Genomic DNA, 25,250 nt, shown 5'->3' on the forward strand with positions numbered 1-25,250 from the left:
GTATCTCGTGTCTCAGCGGTTTCAGCCACAGACAAAGTAGGTATCTAACTTTGCAGCTCAGCTCATTTCCTGTTTCCTAAGAAGTTGAAGTTCAGTGTTTTATGTGGTTTTTCATACAGCTCATAAAGAACAGAATAGAGTGAACTTTTACTAAGTTTTTAAACATTTGGGTTGTAAAGGAAAACACAGCATATCTGACATGGACACATTCAGAAAAAGAACAAGAGTTTTCTTAGATAATGATTGAAATAATAATTTTTACTGTTATATTCTATGTACCCACTGACTTCCTGAAGAGGTGAGGCAGAAAATACTTTCTGATTTAGCGGAAGAGAAGATCATAACACGATGGCGTTCTCTTCACTCTGCCTCATGCTCTGTAAGTAAAATCACTTTAATATTTATTTATTACATTTAGCCTCCAACTGTCTGTTAGCATTCCTTAATAACATGTTTATCTGTTTATAGAATAATCCAGTTTGTAATCACTTTGCTCTTAGATGTAGTTTGTAACCGTTTCATATATAAAATGACATATTTAATTATACACACAGTTTAGGACGTCATCATGGGCTGTTTCATCGACATCCTCATCCTCCTAACTTGAATTTAAAATATTTTAAGACTGGCTGAACCACTTGAGTTGGATTAAAGAAATCCAAGATTATTTTTAAAACGCTATTTAACCTAAGGTATTATTATGGAATTGTTTTTCCATCTAAAATAAGCATTTCTCAAATAAAGTCTATTGTTACAACTTATCATGAACCCCTTTAATATATGGGATAAATTTTAACATGCTGGTTTTAAGTTATGATAAAGAAAACAAACAGTTTTGCACTTTTATTTGCAAATAACTGTTGTTTTTTTAACTGTTTAATTGCCCTGACTTGTGACTAAGCTATTTGGTTCAGTGAAACAGAACTTGTTTCAGGACAAACTGTGGTTATTAACCAAAGCTGCAAACTGGGTCAACAGAACTGACAATATATCTATATATCTACAGTTTTCTTTATTTAGTCTTGTTTTTGGCAGCCATTTTAGTTTCAGTCAAGACAAAAAAAGTTTTAGAAATTTTTAAATATAATAGTTGTAGTCCAGTTTGAGTTGACAGAATCTCAAAGAAGAAGCTTCAATAAAAAAAACAAACAAACATAAAAAACCTTAGGCTTTACAAAATAAGGCTTTACAAAGTAATTTGAATAATTAGGGCAGCTGTGGTTATAGTTTGCCATTATAAAAGCCTTTTTTTCCCTTTTTGCCCTGATTTTTCCTTTATGACAATCTTACAACCAGTGTTGGCATAGTTACTTTGATAAAGTAACTTTAATCAGACTACTGATTACTCCTTGAAAAAGTAACTTAGTTATATTACTGACTACTTGATTTGGAAAGTAACTAAGTTACACTAAAAGTAACTTTATAGTTACTTTCAGCAGCTGCTAACAACGCTTCGCCTCCTGTGAAAATCACAATGATCTTTGCCAATATTTAATTGTCAGCTATTTTATAATGGTAACATCAACAATGTGTCTCCACTGATAAGGTTGAACTGAAGAGGAGATTGTACAAAAAAATAAAAACGTGAGTAATTTGTGTGGTCCACTGTTGTATGGAAAACTCTAAGAAGGATTTTAAAGCCCCCCCCCCCCCCCCCCCACCCTCCCCCCAGCCTCCAGGTTCTGCGTTACGGCCCTGCGTTTGGTGTCACAGCGCCCAGAGCTCCTCCTGCTCCATAACTCAGATGGCTGCACAGATTTGTGACACTTATCTTAATATTAATAATTATAATGGCGTTAAGTTGCCATTATAATTATTGCCAGTGTGGTGGGATGGTGTTCCACCCTCCTAACTACACACACCAGGTGTAGCGACTGATTGGTGGGCGGGGCAGATAGCTTTAAAGCTGAGTAGTCCCCTGCGAGGTGCGTGTGCCTTGTTTCCTTACTGTATGTTGGCTGCCCAAGTGGCTGGTGTGCTCGATCCACTCATCCAAAATAGTAAATGCCATTTTTGCCATCTGGGCTGGGATTGTTGTCGGGTTCTGATGCAATACCTGCCGTGCGTTGCGCAGCTGGCGTTGGCGGCTGCAGTTGGAGGTTGGTGCGGCGAGCGGCTTCCATCCGGCCCTCGCCTGCTGATCCGCTCCCTCCCTGGTCGGCTGTGTCACCATATCTGGGATTATTTCGGAGTTGCAGCGCTTGCTGTCCTGCTGTCTTGTTTTGTCTGGTCTTGCCGGTTTTGTTTGGGCCGCTCTCGACGGAGCCTGCTGACTCTTGGGCTGGCCGAACGAGCGGAGCACGACTCCTCTGGCCCCGTGAAAGGACATTAGAAGTCGGACAACGACAATTTGTCCCATCGTTTGCAGTGGTTGTGTTCTTTTCTTTGTCGTTTGTTTGCTTATTATTTTAAATTACTAATTTGTTTGCTTTCCTTTGTTTTGATTTACTAATTTGTTTTCTTTTGCATTGCATGTTTTGTTTGTTCGTTCATTTTTTGGGAATAATTTACATTGTCCTTATTTTGATGCCTTTTCCTTCTAGGGGCTGAGTAGTGGGCCTGAGGCCATGTTTTAAAAGGAAAAATGTTTTAATGAAATTGGTTAATAAATCATTGTAGACTACTCCGTGCTCTGGTGCGTCTCGTTTAAAAAGATCAACCCCTTGGCTGGTCACGCCAACTACAGACACGTTTTTTCGTGGCTGTTTTCACGTTTATTGCGCTGTTCATATTAGTCTCGATGTTTGCAGTTTTCTGGAGCGCAACGCGAAACTCGACGTCATTCAGAGGTAATATATTAACTTGACATTAACAAAGACAGCGGGACGGATCATCTGGGAAATTATGGACAGGGAGAGAGTAAAACTACCTTAATGACGGACAAATTCTGGGATTTATTATGAGTCTCTGATTATTTCCAAGCCCAAATGAGCAACTTCACGTTCAAAAACGAGCCAAAAAAGGCGCAACCAGCAACTCATTAAATCTACAAGTGACTTTAAAAAATGAAGCCCAAAGCCGTTTATAATAATCGGACTTGGCGACAGAAACTCAAAATAGTTCCAGTTTTTCCACCAACAAAATGCGCATCTCCCTCCATTGTTTACATTAGAGACGTCGGTCACTCGACAAGACGAGTAGAAGAAATACGATTAAATTACAAAACAAGATTGTAACGCAAAAATGATTTTGATAAGTAACTGTAGTCTGACTACTGGATTTGAAATAGCAACGCGTTAGATTACTCGTTACTGAAAAAAGTGGTCCGACGTCAGTAACGCGTTACAAATTAACGTGTTACTGACATCACTGCTTACAACGTCTTGCATTGATTATACTCAACATTGTCTTGGCCCGATTATTGCAGCCTGTGAGGTTTTTCCTGACTGAACGAGGCCTGTTGAATGTAACAGGTAGCCAATCAGAAAGCCCGGTGACGTAAGAATGGAGGGGGAATCCCGAACAGTTGTCATGGCAACTGAGAGTCCAGTGCACATCAGAGATATGTGGAAATGTTTATTACTATATGTAAAGGTCATTTTTATATATTTTTATTATATGTGGTTATTGTGAAAAAGGCTGACTGGCAGTCTGCTATGTTGAGCCCTTTAAGGGGGAGAGCTTAGAGCACCGGTGAGCAGCATGCAGACGAAGAAGGGGAGATAAAGAAAAAAGGGAGCTGCAGAGTTTTTACCGTTCGCAGTTTGTGCATTTCACCTTGATGTTTGCAGGTCGGTGTCACCTTCTCTCGATGTGTGTGCGTGAAATGTGAGTAAGTAATGTCGGGAGGGTTGGTGATAGTTATGGGCAAATGAAGCCTCATGAAGCAATGAAGCTTCCGGCCCATTGCTTTACCCAAAAGTTCATCACTCGATGCTTCATTCATTTCTCACTAGTGACATCTGCTGGTGGAGCTGTGGCCTTGTTACTCAGACATATTTAAAAAGAATTAGTAAATGCAATATTGTCACAAAGTTTTTGTCAAACTCACGTTTAGTAACAGGAGAGTCAATTAAATCCTATTTAACTAATCTGTTTTAGTTATTAAAATTATTTGTTGCCAATCCTAATGGCTGTTTTCTTCTGTCAATGACATTTAACAGTAGACATTTGTTTTGGTGTACTCGGAGTCCAGTGCTTGTTGGGGCAGACAGTTTTCTTTGAGTTTTGATTTGCCTCCTGAAAAACTTTCTATTGGCTCTCTGATCTGATCCCTTATATTTTTACTCATAAGCCAGAATTTTACTTTTCCAACAGCTTTAAGTCTGTTTCTGCTGTGCAAGACTGATATATTTTTGCAGGACAAAGAAATAGTGGAAATTTCAAGAAGGTGAAAATTTTAGAGGTGAAGGGTTTAATTATTGCTATTTAAGAATCTTGTGAGTGAATCATCTCAACTATTCCCTGATGTCAGATTTTTTTTCTTCTTGCTGGCTCCATTTCAATCAAGTTTATTTGTGTAGCACATTTCAGCAACAATGCAATGTCAAAATGTTTTACTTAATAAAAACACATAAATATAAAGTCATAAAATATGCCACAATCAACCATTGAGAAAACTGGTAACAAACATTACATTTTGATGAGCGTCATCATCAAAATCATTAATACACATGAACTATAAAAGGTTCCTTTTATTTCGGCCACTTATGAAGACAAATACTCCACTCATGCGATCAAGTAGCGGCTCATCACGCTTTTATTTTGAAAACCGACACGCAAAATGAAGCAGTCACGTGACCCATGCAATGCGAGGCATCGTTTGTTGCAAGTCACGCAAGCCTCGAAGCCTGGCTTCAGATAGCCCATCACTAGTTGGTGATATTGTTTATTCAAGAGAATATGTCAGTTTACCCTTAATTGATAGCATGCTTCGTACACGTCTGCGCTTAAGAGCTACAAAACGTGGTTTTCTTTCTCGTGCAGTGTATTTATCTAGACACGGGATGTTTGTAATTATTAATATTGCAGTTGTTTAGCAAGAGTAAGACTAGTTCAGTCATTTGTTGGGAATTATTCGGACACTGATGTTGTATTGTTGTCTGCTTTTCTAGAAAAACCATGCACACGTTTTCAAGTTAAGAATAAACAGCAAGTACAAGTTGAACTTCCTGGAGTGCGACTCTGCGTTTTTTGGAGTTCTGACCGGACTTACCACAGTGATCTGAACTTTCTACCAGCAATTAAAATCCCTAAGTTTTAGTTATTGTTAAAGGAAGAATTACTAAGTTAGCTTAATTTTGGAAAAAAGCTTGGCTCTCTTTTTCTTCCTATTTGCCAGGTCCTGAGCGGATGACTTCACGGCTGGAAGGAAACAGCGAGGCGCGCTGACGTCACAGTGTTACAGAGTTTAATCCAATAGGAAAACACCGTATGAATTAACAAGGAAACTGCAGAGTTACAGAGATATACATTCTTTACCTGAGTCAGAGAATTAAAAGAAAAAGAACAAAAACAGAGAAAGAAAAGGCAAAGATATGTCTTTGGAGAAAGCCGATGCCAAAAAGGCAGAATATGACAGCAATCTAAATTATTATCATGTTCGATCTCTTATAGTGAAGGCGTTCCTCTCCTTGTTAATGTATTCAATTAAGGCGTACCCCTGGTTTGACCAACCAGGCTCTCCTCTGGACACTCAAAGAAACTTAGAACTTCCTCTTTTTTACGCCAGAGATCAAAGGCCATTTGCTCTCTGGTAGAACAATGGAGCAAGCAGCTGCATCCTGGTCTTCTGGGTTCTAGGGCCATTTGGGCAAATAAAAGCATAAAACAAGACTTCACAGATACCTGTGAAATTCAGAGTGTCTCCCGTTATCTTCTCCTTAACAAAGCTAAATCCAGTAATTTGGTTCAAGGAAAGATTACCTTCACAAACCTAGTTTTTGCTCATCTGGACTCAGCATCTCCAAAGATTTGAATCTTTGCCTTATCACATAAATCCTGAACAATTTTCTAATACTAAACAACACATTTTCATTCAATTTCCATTTGATTCAGATATTATCATAGACAGTACAATTTTCAAATACATTCAGCATTCACCATTCTAAACTTAGATAATACACTTTGGTTAAAAACTTGCTATTAATACTTAGAAAAATGTCTTAGAAATTAAATTTTAATGATCTCAACATTCTATGTTGTATTTAGTTTAAACCATGGCTTCTGCCCTGCAGTAGATGCTAATTTTGTGGCTTCCTGGGCTTCTGATAACACAGCAGGAACCTCCTAAAAGATCTCCTTTGATCTGCATTAATTTCCTGCTTCTAAATACTTACCGATAGAGTAGTTTTAGTTTCAAATCCCTTACCCCAAAATTAAGAAATTTGTTCAAAATCAAACTGTTCATTATAACCTTTAAACCCGGGGTAAGATTAGCTGTATTAAGCACTAAAAATAATCATTTTTCCTCAACATTATGTTTATTCAGTAAATAATGTTAACTACGAATAAACATAACTCCTCCAAATCATAGTGCAGCAAATAGAGCGGCTCCTGCCACCGTCTTTTATCAAACGCCTTTTCGTTTTGTTTCCTCTTTTATCACTTAAAATGAGCCACAAACTATCACTGCTGCTTCTGCATCGTCATCTGTGTTTGATTATTCTAAATTCATATATGATGTGTTGAGGGGGTTTTACTGGATTTTCTTCTGGAATCGGGATGTTGGTGAGTGGATTCAGTTCTGTGGTGTGTTGCTCCCGCCGTGTGGCTGGACACACGAACTGACCGAACCTGTTGGACTTTTATCAGCTCTGTGGTCACTGAGGTTTGGAAAATCGGCCAACAATCCTTAAATCGTGTGAACCAGACCTAAGACTCACAAGCCCTACTCCTCTCATCTCCTCCACTGCCCTAACGCTCTCTGACTCTGGTCGCTATGGTAACGTTTACACATCCCTTCAAAATAAGATACACATGCGCCATAAAAACGAACCTTTTACTTTCGTAAAAATTTTAACTCGCAATAAAGACTAATGGGAGTCCTGAGCTTGTTTCTCTGCAACCAGACGGTCCATCTGGGAGTGATGAGCAGGGCCGTGCAGAGACCTTTGGAGGGTCAGGGGCTCAAATTTAAAAAAGGGGCAAATTGAACAAAAACACCGTACAACAACATAGCAACAGTCCATATTATTGGATCCTACTATATCATAGCCATCATGCAGGAAAATGCAAAGCAAATATAATCTATATTTTCCCCAACAGGTATAAAGTTTCTGTTTCTGCTGCTGTCAGTCCAGGGTAGCATATATTTTAAGTAAATATGTGCCATCAGAATTTGAATTAAAAATGCCTCTGAAATTTGAATGCTGTATATTAGTGCTTACTTTTTCAGTATTAAAATAAATTCAGAATATATTTTTAACCTAAAAAAAATTCAGTGTCATTATTTGTACATGAAAAAAAAATTCAGTGTCATTTTTTGTACATGGTTGCAATTTTCATTTATTAAAAAAATTCACATTCCTATTTCAAAGTCATCAAATTTTCAATATACATATTTTTCACCGTTTAAATTTTCAGTGTTAAAAAATTCAGCATATAAAAAATTCAACTTTTCAAAATTCAAATGCAATATTTTCAGTGTCCTCCAGTTCAACTTGCTCAAATTCGCCGTCTGAAATTCAGCGTCTAAAAATTCGCTGTCTGAAATTCAGCGTCTAAAAATTCGCTGTCTCAAATTCAGCGTCTAAAAATTCGATGTAAAAATGGCCAAGGTTACTTCAGGTCACAGACATTAGCAATGGATGTCCGATTCCAACATCCACCTAATCACGTGACACAACCGTCATATTGAAGAAATACCAGCATCACCCAGGCTGGCGACCATGGAGGCGAACGCAAACCCAACGGTGAGTTTAATGCTTTCATATTTCTATAGTATATTTTATTTTGTGCATGAAGTTTGATACATTATCTTAAAGCCTGATTTAAAACACGGGTTGGGCCGTTGTTAATCTTACAAATTGTAGATTTATTTGTGTTTTATATAGTTTCTATAATTTTAATGAGAGAAGAGCACAGTAGGATTGCCATCCCTTTCGTAAAATACGGAATCGCCCCGTAACGAGACGCGATTTGTTCGGTATTTCTGTATGTCCGACAGTTACGCCTATCACATGCATATAAACATTTAGTGTAACAATAATTACAAAAATAAAACACAAGACATGTTAAGCTCAGCTAATGTGGCGGGAGCTAGTAAGGACCCCAGAACGCTTTGGACCATTGATGATGTCACGGTTGCCTAGAAACACTAGGGCGCAAAAGAGGGTTAGCAGTCGTGGTGAGCCGCTCTCAACCTGCGTCTTTTTAAAACGTTCTCAACCGATACTCTACCATGTCCTAGCAAAGATACAGGAGAGGGAGGACACACATGCCAGGCTGAACAGTGTCAGTGAGGATGAATGCTAGCAATTAAAAAAAAAAATTAAGAGGGAAACTGAAGAAATTATACTGTCTCTTTATTCTTTAAAACTTATGGTACTGCAGTTTTAGTTTCTCTAGTGAAATAGAATGACACTTTCCATCTGCTAGATCCTTATTGTAATTTCTGAAAGGTGGGAACCCTACAGCACAGAGCTTTCCTGAGTAAAAGTGATCATTCTCATAAAGTGTAAATTTCTTTTTAACTAATCCTTTTTCAACTGCTACTTTGTCTTTTATATATTTTGTGACTACAGGGTAGTCAGGATGCTATTGTTGAATCTGCAAGCCACTTACTTAATTTACTAACTGAAAGACCACGGAGTGGAGGAAGAGGAGACATGATGAAATTCTGGACTGGATGGGAAAATCTGCCAGCAAGTCTGTCTGTGGAGATTGTTCGTGGAAACTACACCATATGCTACAAAACACTAAGAATTCCTTGTCACTACTGGAATTACAACTCTTTCAGTGAGGATTTTGTAGCATGCATTTCCTCTACGCAGTCTGGCTTCGGCTTGCTTTGAGTGATTGACCTGTTAAAAAATAAAAATAAATAAAAAACAATCTACATTTAAGCTGTAGCAGTTCTTTGTTTGTGAATCAGTTTGTTAAAACAAAACAGTTTTGTTGAAATGTAGAATCCATTAAATTTTCTGATTTTGTCAGATCACAAGTTCGATACATATGTTTAAATGTGATCATATGTATTACTCATTAGAGCGACAACATTGCTGTTACTCTAATTTCTCTAGTTTTGTCAAATTCAAAACTAGAGGAACTAGAATAACACAATGTTCAGAGTAGATATTTCATTTCTCTGAGTCAGTACTGTTTGTACAGGCAGTTTTAAATATGAAACTGAAATTGTTTTTTTATGCAAAATTTTATTGAATGTACTTAGATGAGTTCATATATGCTTTAGGTATTAGAAAATAAACAACATAAGACAAAACTTTTTCTGATTCTTATAATTCAAGTAATGTAAAGCAATACAACAATGTACAAATGTACCTAATGGGTTCCTTTTGAGTAAAGAAAAAAACCAAACAAATTACAAATTTAGAACATTTTTGTTCTCTAACATGTCTACCATAAAAGCACTAAAATTCACCTCTGTGGTAACATGATCAGCATTTTGCTTTACATTTCATAAATGGTGAATTTTTAAACTGGCACGGAAGCGTATTGCTGTCACAGGAAAAAAAATTGAGCGCTATCACGTTATAACGTCATATGTATCTTATTAAAATGTGATAGTTATCTTGTTAAACATGATTGCCTTCTGGTGATTTTGGTTGCTTGGTTACAAACAGCCGTTTGCCGTTATTCAGCTATTGTTATTCAATAAAAATCTGAACATAAAATGTTCAGCAAATACATCTGAGCCTCCGTTATAATCTTTATAACCTCTGTCAAGGCACCGTGGGGTTCAGGAATTGGATGATGTGTACGACCAAGAACCCAGAGCAGGTTAGGAGTCATGTTGCTTCAGTTGGAAGTGGGTGATTGTCCCAGCCACTGCAGAAAGTATCCAGATCATCCTGCAGACATGGCAGGAAGACATAATGGCAACAGAAGAGGAGTGCTTCATTTGAAATGTCCAGGTATCCCTCTTCTTTAAGGTAGTGTAGCACGTCATAATAGATGCATGTTACAGCCGTCCACAGATCTCTCCACAGTCGCTCAGTCCTTCAATTATGGAGTAATAAAGCGATTAAAACTGCACTTCAAATCTCATCATATTGAAGACCACACAAAGCTAATGTTACTATAGACATTCAAAAGCATCACATATTGAAACTTGTCATTTGTACAAACCTTTGATTGTGCACACTCTTCCCAGATATAAAACTGCTTCTTCCTGCTCCAAACGATCACGGAGTCTATCAAAAATATGATTCAGCAAAAGTTCCTTGAAAAGAGAAAAAACAAAAAAAACATTTAAAAAATTGTCAGTAAAATAAAAAAGTATTTTGACATCAGTAGGTAAGCATTGAGAAATCACAGTAATCTAAATTAAATTATGATATTTAATCTAAAATAAGTTAACAGATGTACTTACAAGCATATATTTTCTTGAAAATGAGTTAAAATCAACTGAAAAAACAAAGGCGGTTGTTTAGTGTTGCTAGGTAACAGAACGAGGTTTTAGGCAAAGTAAAAAGAATGTAAATTAATATTGTATATCAACAATTGTCAGATAAGAGAAGCAGTATTTTGGATGATGTTGTAATGAAGTCACCTGAACAATACGGTAGCTGATCAGAATGGGGTTGTGGTTATAATTAATGTCGGAAAGTGTTCACAGCCCCTCTTTGAAGAACACAAGGCAGCCATATTAGCGGTAGCATCTCCTGAAAAATTACGACTTTACTAAGACTGCCTGTCTCAGTCTCACTTAAGACAACATACAAACAACCCAGAATGTCGCCACCCATCAGTTCTCTTTAAAGATTCTAGACTTGACCCAAGTGGTATTTCTTTTTGAAATAAAACTGGGGAAATTGGACGTGGGACAGCGGGGAGGGGCTGGGAGTGCTAGGAGGTAGCAAGATGTAATATGCCGGCGCTACACGGTGTAAGATTAACAACGGCCCAACCCGTGTTTTAAATCAGGCTTTAAGATAATGTATCAAACTTCATGCACAAAATAAAATATACTATAGAAATATGAAAGCATTAAACTCACCGTTGGCTTTGCGTTCGCCTCCATGGTCGCCAGTGTAACTGGGTTTATATTGTTAGTTATATATTTCCACAAAATGTTTTCTTTAATTTATTTGTCCTCTTATATTTGTCTATCCTTGTGTTCCTCTGTGTCTGCTATAAGGGGTTTGGTCCTCCAGCTCCGCCCTTCTTTCTTCTTCTTTTGTTCGGGGTCCTCCAGGACCATTATATATACTCAGTTATTAATTTCCTCTTCCCTTTTGTTACTTGTTCCACTGGGGAGAGGCAAGTTTTATAATCCGTTGTATTCCTTTCATTTATATTGTTCGAATGTTTATTTTTCCGCCTGTATTAATGATGGCTATTTTCAGTTGAGTTGCTATTACGCCTTTATAACATCTGATGCATGTTAATACTGTTATTTTGTATAGATCGGGCTGGCGAACTAGAGCACATGCTATGTGCTAATGCTAATGTCTCCCGATTGACATGATAAATAAACGGAGACCGCCTCCAAACCCTGATTCGGAGTTTTGTGGTTTGTCTGATCACCACACACAACGCAGAAGTGCACCGGTCACACCAGCCTGGGTGATGCTGGTATTTCTTCAATATGACGGTTGTGTCACGTGATTAGGTGGATGTTGGACTCGAACATCCATTGCTAATGTCTGTGACCTGAAGTAACCTTGGCCATTTTTACAGCGAATTTTTAGACGCTGAATTTGAGACGGCGAATTTGAGCAAGTTGAATTGGAGGACACTGAAAATATTGCATTTGAATTTTGAAAAGTTGAATTTTTTATATGCTGAATTTTTTAACACTGAAAATTTAAACTGTGAAAAATATGTATATTGAAAATTTGATCACTTTGAAATAGGAATGTGAATTTTTTTAATAAATGAAAATTGCAACCATGTACAAAAAAATGACACTGAATTTTTTTTTCATGCACAAATAATGACACTGAATTTTTTTTTAGGTTAAAAATATATTCTGAATTTATTTTAATACTGAAAAAGTAAGCACTAATATACAGCATTCAAATTTCAGAGGCATTTTTAATTCAAATTCTGATGGCACATATTTACTTCCATAGTCTGAGTTGGTCTGAGATTGTAGCTGTTAAACAGACCAGAGGAGAGAAACTCTCTGGTTATAAAGTTATGAAATAAGCTAATTTGCTGCCATTTTACTAATTAACCCCTGATATCTATTTAACCTCTAGAACAACCTGACTGCAGACTGATTTATAGATCCAAAACAGCTCAAAGGGGTTAACTCTATATAACAGTTTTATGTTAGTTGTTAGTTTTGTTGTTAGATGTTAGTTTTTAGTAGGACGGGTTTTGGGTGGGGGGGTTCTGTCTAAGGCCCCATATTACCTTGGACCGGCCCTGCATGAGCAGCTGCTGCGATGCACATCTCTGGAACCTACCTAGAATCTTCCTGGAATCCCCCGTCAGTCCCCCGATGCTTTGGAGACATTTTGATTTATTTCATTTATTTATTTATTTCGCAGAGCGAACAGAGAGCAGGTGGTAACAGGTGGTACCGGGGCTTTGAGCTCCGTTGCGACTCGCGGTGGCAGTTGGAGTACCGTGTCTAATATCAGGATGTCTGATATAGAGACAGATTTTCTATTATCTTTATATCCGACTCAAGCTGCCTGTAGCGAACCGAACCGGGCTTTTAGCAGAATAATTAAGTTAAAGTCAGAAGTTTTCTCTGCAGCTGAAGCATTTCTGTGTTTAGGGGCGAGGCGGGTTTTGTCACTCTATTGGAAGGATGATTATGAAAATATAAATAGAAACAGTTTTTCTAACGTCAACATCAGACCTACGTTTTTATTCACAAACTAGTGTATAAAAATATTCTTGCCCATAATTTGATAGTTAGAAGAGACAGATCCGCCCCCCACCCACTCACAATGGACCCGATGTCTGAACAACATGGAGGCTCTGAGAGTCATTGTTAGACTGAGGGCAGTCAGACTAGTTTTTTTTGCACTTAATTATTATATTTAGCTAAATATTATTGCTGAGGGGCACAAACAGGCCTTCTGACATACAGATTAAAAATCAAAAAATAAAAAAACTCCAAAAGGGCACTAGGGGCATCAAGTATAAAAGGGGCAGGGCCTCAAGCCTCCTTCACCCCCCCCATTTGCACGTGCCTGGTGAAGAGAGACAATAACACCCAAAGTGTTGTTTGTGCACAGGATACTTGGTCTCTACTGGTGAAGCCGATTGAAGGCTTTATTGCTGTAACGGATGGCATCAATAAGTCTCCAGAACTCACTCGGTCAGGATATTTAAATCTTTTTTTATTTCTGGGAAAGAAGGGAAAATAAATCAAAACTTCTTCAACTCCCTCTCTTTCTCTCTCTGTAGTCCCACAGCAGCGGGAACAACGCTGTGAGGGCAACATTTACATTTTGCAAATTTAACAACAGTTAACACACACACACAAAAAAATTAATAAATAAATCTTCTCACAAAAATCTTTAAACTAAAACAAGAGGAGAAAAACGCCACCTGGTGGCCACAGCGACACAATACAGTGGGACAAAGTTAAATAAACAGAGATAAAAAGTATAACTTAAAAATAAAAACACATACCTGGGAAAGAAGGGAAAATAAATCAAAACTTCTTCAACTCCCTCTCTTTCTCTCTCTGCAGTCCTAAACGTAAAAATAAGAACAACGTTCAACTCAGCTGTGCTGAACTAGCACTGGCTGTTCGCGCCAAAATAAAAAGAAAAGGAAATTATAATAAAACTGTTTTTTTTTTTTAAAGAAAAAAATACACAATGATGGTAAACACTGCAAAATAATACACTAACAAACAATAATAAACAACATATGATAGAAACCTTTACATGAACTTCCAAACATAAAAACAAGCAGCAGCAAACTTTGCTCGACTTACCCACAGCAGCGGGAACAACGCTGCAGCAAACAGAAAGGGGCGGGGACGGACCACTGTCAGTCTCATACCTTATATGGAAATGGGACCATTTCATTCCGGAACTGACGGGGGCGCTAGTGACACTATTTCCTGTACCGACCGTTTCATAATAATTATAATAATAATAACGTATTTTATTTGACAACGCCTTTCAAAACACCCAAGAACACTTTCAACATTAAAAATACTAATTAAACAGTAAAGAAATGGCTACAAAACGTGACATGTCACGTGGCATGTCTGTCACGTGGTATGTCCCTTTTTTATTTTTAAATCTTTATTAAATCTTTATTAAATCTTTATTTAAAATTATATTAGTAACAAGCGATCTAAAATGAGCAACAATAAGGAATCATTATGGAAATGTATTTATCTATCCTTACACCCTATCTGTCTCAAACAAAAGTCATAAAACATTAATCAAATCAATATTTTGGAGACAAACGTGCATTAAGATCACATTTATCCATCCATTAATTAATCATACCCACACGCTTATCCTTATAGTGGGTCATGAGGGCTGCTGACCCTGGACAGATCACCAGTCCATCACAGATTCAGAAAACAGATATAAGTAAATACTTGCTGGTGCTGAAGTTCAAATAATAGATTTTGATGTTGTGAATGGTACTCTTAAAATAAATAAGTTAAAATGTAAAATATAATAGCCTTTGGCTTATTTATTAAGAACTAGATGGAAAAGAGGTTTGGTCAGTAAAACATTTAGTCAACAATTTTGGCCAACTTAGTACATCCATTCACAGTGCATTTTTGTTGTTTATTTGCCAAATATTTTTCTTATTATTCACATTGTGAATATAATTTACAAACAAACCAAAGGACTTCTGAACTTCTAACAAGTGACATTCTGTAACTAGAATATTCTTGGCTGCAGGTGACCTGGCTCAGCTGTTGTCATAGTTCAGCATAATGTCTCCTATAAGGACTCCAGCTCAACCAGTAAACTGACTGGTGTCCCACTATTCCATATTAATTCTACCAATTGCAATAGATTCACAAAATAAAGACCTTAAATATCCAATTGTTGCAAAACCCAAAACGATTCATTAAAACTTTAAATGTAGCTTTAACCTGGAAAGACTCACACAGAAAGCAGGTTTTAGAAAGTTTATTTGACAAGAAATAATCTTCAGCTTTCTGATCCCGGCAGTAGACACTGAGCTGGTAACCACCAGAGAGAATCATCTCTTTTCTATATGAAAACCTTTCTGGATAAAGTCACTGGATACATAAATTAGACCAATGTGTAATTTCTAACTCTAACTGTCTTCATCTCACCTGGTCCGCCAATCACCTGCTCAGGTGTTTCCCTCCCAGCCTAACGGCGCCGGTCTCGTCTCCTCCACCCTTCAGAAAGTCCAGCTCAGGATAACTTTAATCTTATGTTTGTATTATGATTTGTAAATGAACAATATGTTTCTGTATGTACTTGCTTTATTACAAAAAACCAACAGTTGATTCTCACTGTTAAAACATAAACAACTTCTCTGTATGTCAGGTTTGTAAAGAAAATTTGTATTGATTCCAGTCATTGTTCAAAAATGTATAGGACACACTGCATATTGCAAGTTATTAACTTGGCTTGCATTTAAAATTTTTAAACAAGGTTATCCAATTGTTAAACAACGCTGTTAAAATATATTTACAACTACTTTATTGCTTCTACTGTCTCTCCAACAAATTACAGTCACAATGTAACTTTGTGGAAATGACACCATTTCTATGAAAACTAAATAATGTAAATCAACTGAGCTACAACAAAAGAAACTTTCAAAAATGTAAATAATATTGAAAGAACACATTATAGAAAAGGATGACTGCACAAGTCAAAAGGTAAATATTCTTTAGCAGAAACTATTTAAAATGACATGTCACAAAAAAAAACTAACAACAATGTGTGACGACTGAAATGTGTGACAGATTGTGGAAAACAACTAATATTCTCCTTGCATTCAGTGTTGACGTTCAGGTCAGGGTCCAGAAGACCCATCACAGTAATGAGGGAACTCTCCTGGTCTTCCACTGCCGGTGAAGCCCACAGTCTTTATATCGCCGGTGGCAGGAAGAACACGTTACAACAGCAAGAGGAATCCGGTTTTCTGCCTGGAATGACTGAAAATTTACCCCAGTTGATCTGTTAATGAAAAATCGATTTCATGTAGTTAAAATCTAATTTCACATGTTTAGGTGAAAACAGTCAAAGGTCCTCACCGTCCAGCCAAGCAAAGTGAGTCTTCTTTCTGAAAACTGGGTCAGACACAATGAAAGGACCTGCAGGTCAATGCCAAGGTGAGGTCAGCTGTGTCTCCTGGGTCAGAACCTGGGTCAGAACCTGGGTCAGAACCTCCTCCTGGACAACAGCTTCAAGTCCATGCAGAGGCATCTGGAAATAAAAAACAAATTAATACAAAAACAGGTGCATTACAAGACTGTGAAACAGGAAGAATGGCTCTGACACATGATGGATGAATCTGACCTGTAAGATTGGTGGTATCCTTTGCACCTGCATGGTGAAGAGCATTAAATAATAATTAATACTTTATCTCTCTCAGTATCTTATCCTTTCCATCTCTAATGGTGTAAAAAATGATGTCCAAATAATGAATTAAAATTATTATTTATTTAAATCATTTAGGGTTTTAGTCTCAATTGCACATAAAGATATACAAATCAACATTACTAGTTATGTGTAAATTTAAAAATTTATCTCAATTTGTGCCTCGACTGCTTTGGGATCAGTGTGGCCATCAGCACACAGTCTGTAAAAATACAGATATGTTCTAAGTGAAAGAAGAATGCAAGTCCAAATAACATCAAAACTGCTTCAACCCTTTTAATTCTTCTATCTTGATTTTCTTTCGGACTTAAAAAAATAAGCATAGAACAAAAGTACACTGTGAATGGACATAATACAAATTACATGATTTAAAACTACAAAGTGATTAATTTTACCTCACATTTTGCCTCTCATCAACTTTTTTTCCTGCTTTCTCTTCTTTTGTTGTTCTTCTCTGAACCTTTTAAAAAGGACAAATTGAAGGTTTTCTTAAAAAACTGACAGATGTGTAACATGACGTGGTACAGAGCACCATTATTCTTACCTCACAGGGAAGTTTCTTAAGAGAGAGAGAGAGACCGACCATCTTCATATTGTCATCATATCATCCTGTGGACATCACAGGTTCACATTTAATGAAATCTCCAACAGAAAGTATAAACTCTCATCTGTTTCCTTACCTCACTGAAATCACATGATGCTCCCATCACAAAGTACAGTGCATACTGTTGAGAAAAATGGGATTATTACATCTACACAAACCATACAACAATATGGTGGGTGGAAGCGGATGTTACCATGACTACAAACATTAAAACAGTTGCTGGACAGTCCTTGTTCAGGCAATCCCTGTGGTGTTTAAGAGAAAATTCAAGAAGAGAGAAGAAAATTAATGTGTCATTATTATAACAATTAAATTGAGGTAAAGGACAACAGCCTTACCCACAGTGTTGATTATAAACATTTTAAGCAGGAATGGTCAGAACATCTCACCTTAACATCATTGCAGAACAGATTCTGTCCAGGTCCAGATGACATCTGAAGACAGACTTCTCTGATGACACAAAGTTTTTAAGTTAAAAATTATCTAGGGCATATTTCACAACATAAAAATTACAAACATGTATGAGAATGAAAGACAGAGGTGAGACAACATCTACATACATTGGAGATATGTTTAAACAAGACGTGGTTCATTCCCACTTAAAACAGAGCATGGACACAACGTAACAACTACTAACATAAGAGAAAAAGGTTTTTACACATCAGGAAATATACAAATGATTGGTAGAAAAAAGGCATGTTTGAATTAATCACTGTAGATTCTTTAACATTATTGTTACTGTTTTGTAGGATTTAATAATTAATTTTCAAAGTCACAATGACTTCCAGATACCAACTATATATTCTGTAAAAAATTAATTGAAATTGTAAAAGTAATATTGCTCAAGCAGCCAAGGGCAGGTGTTAACTAATTAAAATTAGTAATTTACTCAATTACTCTGCAACTTTTGACAAAATAAAAAAATTAATTAATTAAAATTAGGACTATTTTTCCATGTTATACTCTTGAGTAATTTTTTTTGATATGCAACCTAATGCAAGTAACTTAACTGAATGAAGAACATATTTTAATCCATAAAGAAATAAAACACGATACACAGATAAATGTTTATGTTAGGTTTCTTCTTCTTTGTTAACACTAGAAAACTGGTAAGTATGTAAAATTTTTTTTATATTTTTCAAGTGTAGTTTTACATACCGTTATGTTGAACCATAGTAGTTTGTGCTTTATGGTTCTGTAGCCTCGACAGCAATATTTATCGTAGCAATACGGAAGAATCTCCTCTCCGTTCCGAATGTTGCAAATGGATAGGTGGATCTGTATAATAAAAATAAAAAACAAAGTTTGAGTATACAATACATTTCTCAACTAAACATGTTATCTACTTTACTATTTTTAACTAAAGGTGCCATCCAGGATAATAATTAGCTACCTGCTAAAATTAGCCTTCCCGTATGAATTACGAATTTCACTAGTTTAGAGCTGTTAATTATATTTACAACCTAATCTAGAAAAGCGTATTGATTTACTATGTGAAAAAATTTTAAGAAGGTAAAATTACCTTTTCTTGACTTTGTGGGTTTTGCATTGTTGATCGTGTGCCGAACTCCAGTGGAAGAACCTCTTAAAATTCTTTCTTTCTTCTTCCTTTCCTCTTAACCCCGCGTCTTTAAGGTATTTATACTAGTGATTATGAAAACAGCGCCCCCTTCATTTCCGGAATGCAATAGTCCCATTTCCAAATAAGGTATGGGACTGACGGAAAGGTCCGTCCCCGCCCCTTTCTGTTGGCTGCAGTGAAGTCCTTCTCCACAGCAGCGGGAACAACGCTGTGAGGGAAAGGGGGGTCAGAGGAGCTATGAGGGCTGAAAGCAACTACGGAAGCCCAGGAAACACAAATGAGACGGAGTGCAGAAGAGCGACCCCCGCAGGCAAAAACAACAAAATAAATAAAAATAACTGAATGAGATAAAATTCACAAATTCTCAATATAAAATGTATAAGAAAAAAATTATTTAACAAAAGTACATTTGTAACTCTGTTACATTGCCTCATTAACAGCTGGTCACCATATCATGCAGAACTTGGAATGTGGGAATCACAGATCAGGATAAATCCATTCTCCTGTCTCTTCTCTGGTTCTTTTCTCCTTTGCAAAGAAACTTTCCAAAGAATCTGATCTGTTTCTGACTCAATTTGCTGCTTGTGGCTCAATGATGGTGGCAAGACGTAACCAAGAGAATCCGGTTAAAAGAACCATCATCAATCAAAATGTGTTTAAATTCAAACTTTTTGCTCTTTACAGCTCTTTGCTCTGCAGCCAAACTGACTGTGACTCCTGACCAATCCCAGTTCTTCCAGTATGACAGTATCACTCTTACCTGTGTGACAAACTCCAGTGGCTGGAAAGTGATGAGGAAGATAAAGAACAAAGTTGCTCAGGAATGTGAGCGTAGCTGGGGAATCCCCACAGAATCCGCCTGCAACGTTAAATATGCTTTAGCAGCTGACATCGGCGAATACTGGTGTGAATCTGAGAGAGGAGAAACAAGCAACAAAATCAACCTCACTGTATCAGGTAATGAACATGCATTCTTATTCTAACTGTGGTTATTTTAACATTTTTAAGTTAATATAATTCTTATAAAATGGGTTTTATTTCAGCTAAAAGTGTGATCCTTGACAGCCCTTCACATCCTGTTGTTGAGGGAGAAACTGTGACACTTGGTTGTTCCTACAAGAAAAACAAAAAAGATCTCACATCCACCTCAGACTTTGAAGCTGCGTTCTACAGAAATGATGTCTTCATTGAGAAAAACAAACCAGGGAAAATGATCATTAAAGCAGAGGAAGGTTTCTACAAGTGTATCCATCCTTCTAATGTAGAATCACCAAAGAGCTGGCTGGCAGTGAAAGGTGATGATTTACTGCTTTGTTTCATTCAGGCTGTCAGAACTCAGTTACCTTTAAGAAAAGATGGATTTTAGTTAAAATTTTTAAGCAAAAATTCAACTGTGTGATTCAGCTCAATCTCTAAAGCTTTGCCTCCAACACACAAGAAGCCTGTTTTTCTTGGCTATTTTCTTTTATTTAAATAGAAATTTGCTGGAATTTACTGGAAGTTACATTTGTTCAAATTACATGAATGTCCTGGAAAATTAAGTAAAATAATGTTAATTATCCTGTAATAATTTTCAGAAAGTTTTGGGAAAATACACATTTCTTTTAAGTTTATTTCAAATAGTAACTCAAAACAACACTCCAACAAAGGACTTTAATAAAATTATTACTTTCCAATAAATCATTTTTGGCACTGACGTTTTTATGCCTTAATCTTACAAATACATAAACAGATAAAAATATTAAACATATCGGTTCTAAGTTCAATTCAATTTATTTATATTCATCTAAATGTTGTTTCAAGTCACTTTATAAAAAATAATTTCAATTCAATCATTCCAATTGATCCTAGCTATCAAACAGTATGATATGTTCAATTAATTATTCAAAACAGTTTAAAAACTTTCTATCTAAGGAAATCCAGCAGGTTTCTTTAGACTTTTACAGATGAAAACCTCTGCAGACTCCAAACACTTCGTCCTCAGCAGCTTCCATTCTGCTTCTTCAAGATGCTTTGTTGCTCCAACCTGAATCAATGACTGAATCCTGACCAAACCACTTCACAGCCGACTATCATTCAGGTCTGTTGGAGTAGAAATGTATCTAAATGTTGCAGGATGGTAGCTCTAGAGAACCAGACTTGGTGAACACAAACTTCCTGGATAAACCTGATTTTGTATTGTGACTGAAAATTTTATAGCTATTGTTTGTCACAAATTAAATAAAATATTTTATTTATTTATTTTTTTGCTTACAGCTAGAGCAGACGTTTCTCCTCCTCCTTCTTTTCCTCTTCCTCCTTCTGAACCTGGTGTTCCTTGGACCAGAGTGATTTGTGGCATCGCGCTCTTCATCCTCTACAACATCATACTAATCTTGTGTATATATACATACCGTAAGTGGGCTAGAGGTAAGTTTCTGTAAAATATAAAACAGAAAATTCTTGTGAATCTGTTTTCTGTCCTAATTTAACAGTAGCTGTTTTTTCTGCTCCTTTTATCCTGGAATATCCGTGTTTTACTGAAAATGTTCTAAAATAAAAGTTATTTTGAAAATCATAGATCTAATGAAAACAAATGGATTCTTTCTAAAGGGATTTAAATATTGGTGTGCAGCTTGTTCTCTTTTTACCACTGGTCAGTAAATCTTTAGTTTCTGCTTTCCTCTAAGTGAATCTGACAATAATTAAAGCAGCTGGAGGTTTTGGCAACATGGATACATTATTATTGATGACAACAGTGTAGAGAGGAGCTAAAGGAAGAGCGAGGACAGAACAAGATTTTTCAAAATAAAGTAAGATGTGATTCTGGTCAAGGTAAAATTCATTTAATCAGAGCGATATAGAATTTATATACCATGTTTAATTTATATATTTTAACTACATTATGTAATTACAGCTGTTACTTTACCAATTACTAAACATTCAATTACTTTTCAGTTCAATTAAGTTTATTTTCTAAAGCTTCAATTCACAGCTAATATCATCCTGACACTTTACAAAAATATTTTTATTAATCCCAGTTATCAAACAGTATGGTGAGCTCAGTTTATCATTGAAATAGTTTTCTATTTCACACACACACACACACACACACACACACACACACACACATACACACACACACACACACACACACGCACACACACACACACATGTTTGCACAGCTATCTTTGCGGGGACCTTCCATTGACTTCCATTCATTTCTACAGCCTAAACCTTACCTTTACCCTAACCAAAACTCAATTCATAACTTAGTCCTAAATCTGACCCCTGACCCCAAAACAGCATTTCTGCTTGTGGGGACCAGGCTTCAGTCCCCACAAGGAGCAGTTGGTCCCCACAATGTATTAGAAATAAACGCACACACACACACACACACACGCACACACACATGCCTACATGCCTACATGCCCACCCACACACGTTCCTATAAACTCCCCGCCCCTGAAACTCATATTTCCTTTGCTCCAGTCAGAGTTGGACTGAAATGAAATTTCTTTGTAGTTACATTGTGACAGTAAAGACATTAGGAGTTTTAATCTTCTCTAAAAAGTCAAAAGTTTGAAGATCTTCTCACTGTAATTATCCTGAATGTGTGTTTTTAGTTCTGTGAGTTGAAATAAAACACGATAATCAATGTGGTAAACATGATAAATCTGGTGACTTTAGTGGTAATGGAGGTTTTTAAGAAGGCAAAAGACAAATAAAATATAAATTTTAGTAAACTCTAGCGCCCTCTGGTGGAATTCATGGGAAATTAATTAGCAGCAATCATTTAACGTGCTACCGTCTATTAATTATTGAAGTAATTTATTAAATTTATCTTACATGTTAATAATTGCTGACCTTTTTTCTTGCAGCCAAGACTGATATGAAAAGGAGAACTGCTGATCATGTTTTGGTGAACTGAAGACAATGAAGACAAAACAATTTATCATCTGTATGTTGAAGCAAAAAGAAAAATAAGATGAACAATATTAAAAGTATAGAGGAATGTGATTTATTCTCCCATTCAAAACAGATTATTATAATATTTTCATTTTGATCTCATAGAGTTTAGATAATGGGAATCTTTAAACAGCTTGTTAGTTAAAAAGCAGAAACTTTGGAACATTTAACATCTTTAATGATCTTTACATGAGCAAAAGAGTTTATCTTCAAATGTGAATTTAAAACATTTTATCTTCAGAAATGAATTTAATAGTTATTCATGTCATTCTGACTCATTAAGTTATTCTGAAATGTAAAAGCAAATATTTTAAGGTCCACAACTGTATATGTGGAAATATTACAGAAGAAAATTCAAACTATATTTTACATATAAAATATTCTATATTCTAGATATATTAGTCTAGATGTTTTGTTCTGTTTCTATGTTGTGCAGATTATCGTGTTGCAGCTTAATGAAGTTTCAAGAGCAGCGAATGAATGAATATTTCAAACAAACAATTTCAAACTGATTTGATCAAGAACAAAATATCTATAATCATTATTACATCTGTTAAAATCATGTGTGTAGAAATCATTTATTTTCTTTTGATACATAAAGTCCAGCTGTAGAATAAGCTTATGGTTGATTTAGTATTTGTAAGAGCAATAATCTCATTATACTCTGCTTCTTATGAAGGAACTGACGTAATAAACTGATAGGAGCTTTTAAATGTAAACTGTAGTAAAGTGTAGTAAAGTGTAGCTCTTCCCCTTGTCACTTTCTTCATTGACAAATTTTTCTCTTTGTTAAATAACATAACAGCTTTTATAGAGTCTCCAGTCAGTTATCAGATGTTGTGTTTATATTTCTCTAGATGCAGTTAGAAAACATTGTTACTTGGACTAAAGACTCAAGCAGCTACTTAATTTGCTTTTGCCTCAGGCCGGCTCAGCATCCTTTTGCACTTATATTTTTACAGTATTAATAGATTGTTTTGTAATTTGTTTTAAATGTTTTTATTTTTTGCTGAACTAAAATGTAAAAAAATAAATAAAATAAAATTACGGTTTCTGAATCTTAGGTTGTGTTTTGGTTTTGTTTGGTTTTAGTTTCTATTCTTTGAGTCGGTCAGCGTTTCTGTTTTCCTTTGCTTCAGTCTTTTCTTTCCACAGTTATCCATTTATTCTTTACTGTTAGATACATTTGTAACAGTTTTTTTCATGATCCAAATTTAAACATGATCACAGATAATCTAAACTTTATCAGAAACTTTCTGGTTTCCTCTTTAGCCGGTGGATATGAGGGAAACTGTTACATGTTGACAGGGTGAAATCTTTTCTTCCTGTTGTTTTAAGTAAACTTAGTTTATCTGTAGAAATCTCAAAGTATTTAACAGTGTTTTGATTTGACTAAGTGGATAATTGTGAGGTTAAAAGTTGTAACAGATTAAAGAGAACAAACATTAAATAATATTTAACAAACGAAGCATAAAATTTAACACTTTGTACACACTAAACCCCTTAATAACTGGGATATAAAAACTGGAAGAGGGTCTGAACATGTACAGGAACAATTTAACGTGTCCTTTAGCAGACAGACGTCTAATGTCTGTCTGATCCTGTAAATGCAGATTAAATTTGAATCAAATTGAAAAATGGTCTCTATTTTTAAGTTGAGTTGCTGTTTCAATCATTATTACAGAGGATGAGGTTTATTCACAAACATTATTATTAAACTCAGAACTTGTAAGAGTTTAATACAAGTTCTGAGTTTAACTTGAACTTGTTAAAACCAAACATATTTTCTAAATTAAGTATTTGCTGAAATATTAGTAAACCATTGAAAATGTTGTATCAGTGAGGAGTTTGTTCTGTCTAAAGTGTTTTACTTGTCAAAGTGCCAAAGGGTGCGCCGCAGGTTTGACTTCTTGTATAAACCTGCAGGTGAGCAGAGATGAACCCAGTAAAACCTGAAACACTGGCTGGTTTTTCCGTCAGCTGCTCCTGTTGAAACTTTGACCCAGAAACAAATTCAAACTCAACCACATTCCAGCTAAATATGTAAAACAGGTCAATTTGTTTTCTGTTTGGGTGTGCTCAGTGGTAATAAACCTTTATGACCTATGACCCCATGTAATCTTTGCATCAAAACCAGATCAGTCCTTTATCATGAAGCTACAGAGATTTCTGGTTATAGAAAGATCCCAAACATCATTAAACTACAGAGCATCAGATTTTACTGCAGAACAAAAACCTCCAGTAGAAAAATAAACAAAACTCTGGTTTTTAATTTAAATACATTTATTCAGGACAGCACTATTTATTAACATTTACTCATTGTTCAATATTTTATGTACTTTTTATTTTTCATAAAGTAAATAAAAATATTTAATATCAAAGAATAAAAATTGTTCCACTTTCTTAAAATACTGTAATTTATTTTTCCTCTGGAGGGAAACGGTTCCATCACAACTTAGATTTCACAAAT

At 35.9% G+C, this 25,250-nt stretch overlaps 1 protein-coding gene across 4 annotated transcripts; it reads left to right on the plus strand.

The window, feature by feature from the left end:
• Window positions 1-333: 333 nt before the first annotated feature.
• Window positions 334-23,843, plus strand: LOC122821052. 4 transcript variants are annotated; one of them, XM_044098886.1, is made up of 5 exons: window positions 334-379; window positions 19,517-19,789; window positions 19,876-20,127; window positions 21,089-21,241; window positions 22,693-23,843. In XM_044098886.1, exons 1-5 carry the CDS (start codon window positions 349-351, stop codon window positions 22,740-22,742), a joined length of 759 nt encoding a protein of 252 aa, XP_043954821.1. In that variant the 5' UTR covers window positions 334-348; the 3' UTR covers window positions 22,743-23,843. The 4 variants fall into 4 exon arrangements, 3 of the variants coding, with proteins under 3 accessions (XP_043954821.1, XP_043954822.1, XP_043954823.1); XM_044098887.1 differs by having other exon boundaries at window positions 21,089-21,226; XR_006368889.1 differs by lacking the exon at window positions 22,693-23,843 and having other exon boundaries at window positions 19,876-20,912; window positions 21,089-21,165.
• The last annotated feature ends 1,407 nt before the right edge of the window (window positions 23,844-25,250 follow it).

This window comes from Gambusia affinis, linkage group LG18 (genome assembly GCF_019740435.1).
Source record: "Gambusia affinis linkage group LG18, SWU_Gaff_1.0, whole genome shotgun sequence".
In the NCBI taxonomy this organism is placed as follows: domain Eukaryota; kingdom Metazoa; phylum Chordata; class Actinopteri; order Cyprinodontiformes; family Poeciliidae; genus Gambusia; species Gambusia affinis.

Bases quoted from the DNA above. Each gene is read 5' to 3' on its own strand.
- LOC122821052 (XM_044098886.1), top strand. From the start codon at position 349: ATGGCGTTCTCTTCACTCTGCCTCATGCTCT. The intron at 19,790-19,875 runs GTAATGAACATG...GTTTTATTTCAG, and splicing joins AATCAACCTCACTGTATCAG to CTAAAAGTGTGATCCTTGAC. The intron at 21,242-22,692 runs GTAAGTTTCTGT...TTTTTCTTGCAG, and splicing joins ATACCGTAAGTGGGCTAGAG to CCAAGACTGATATGAAAAGG.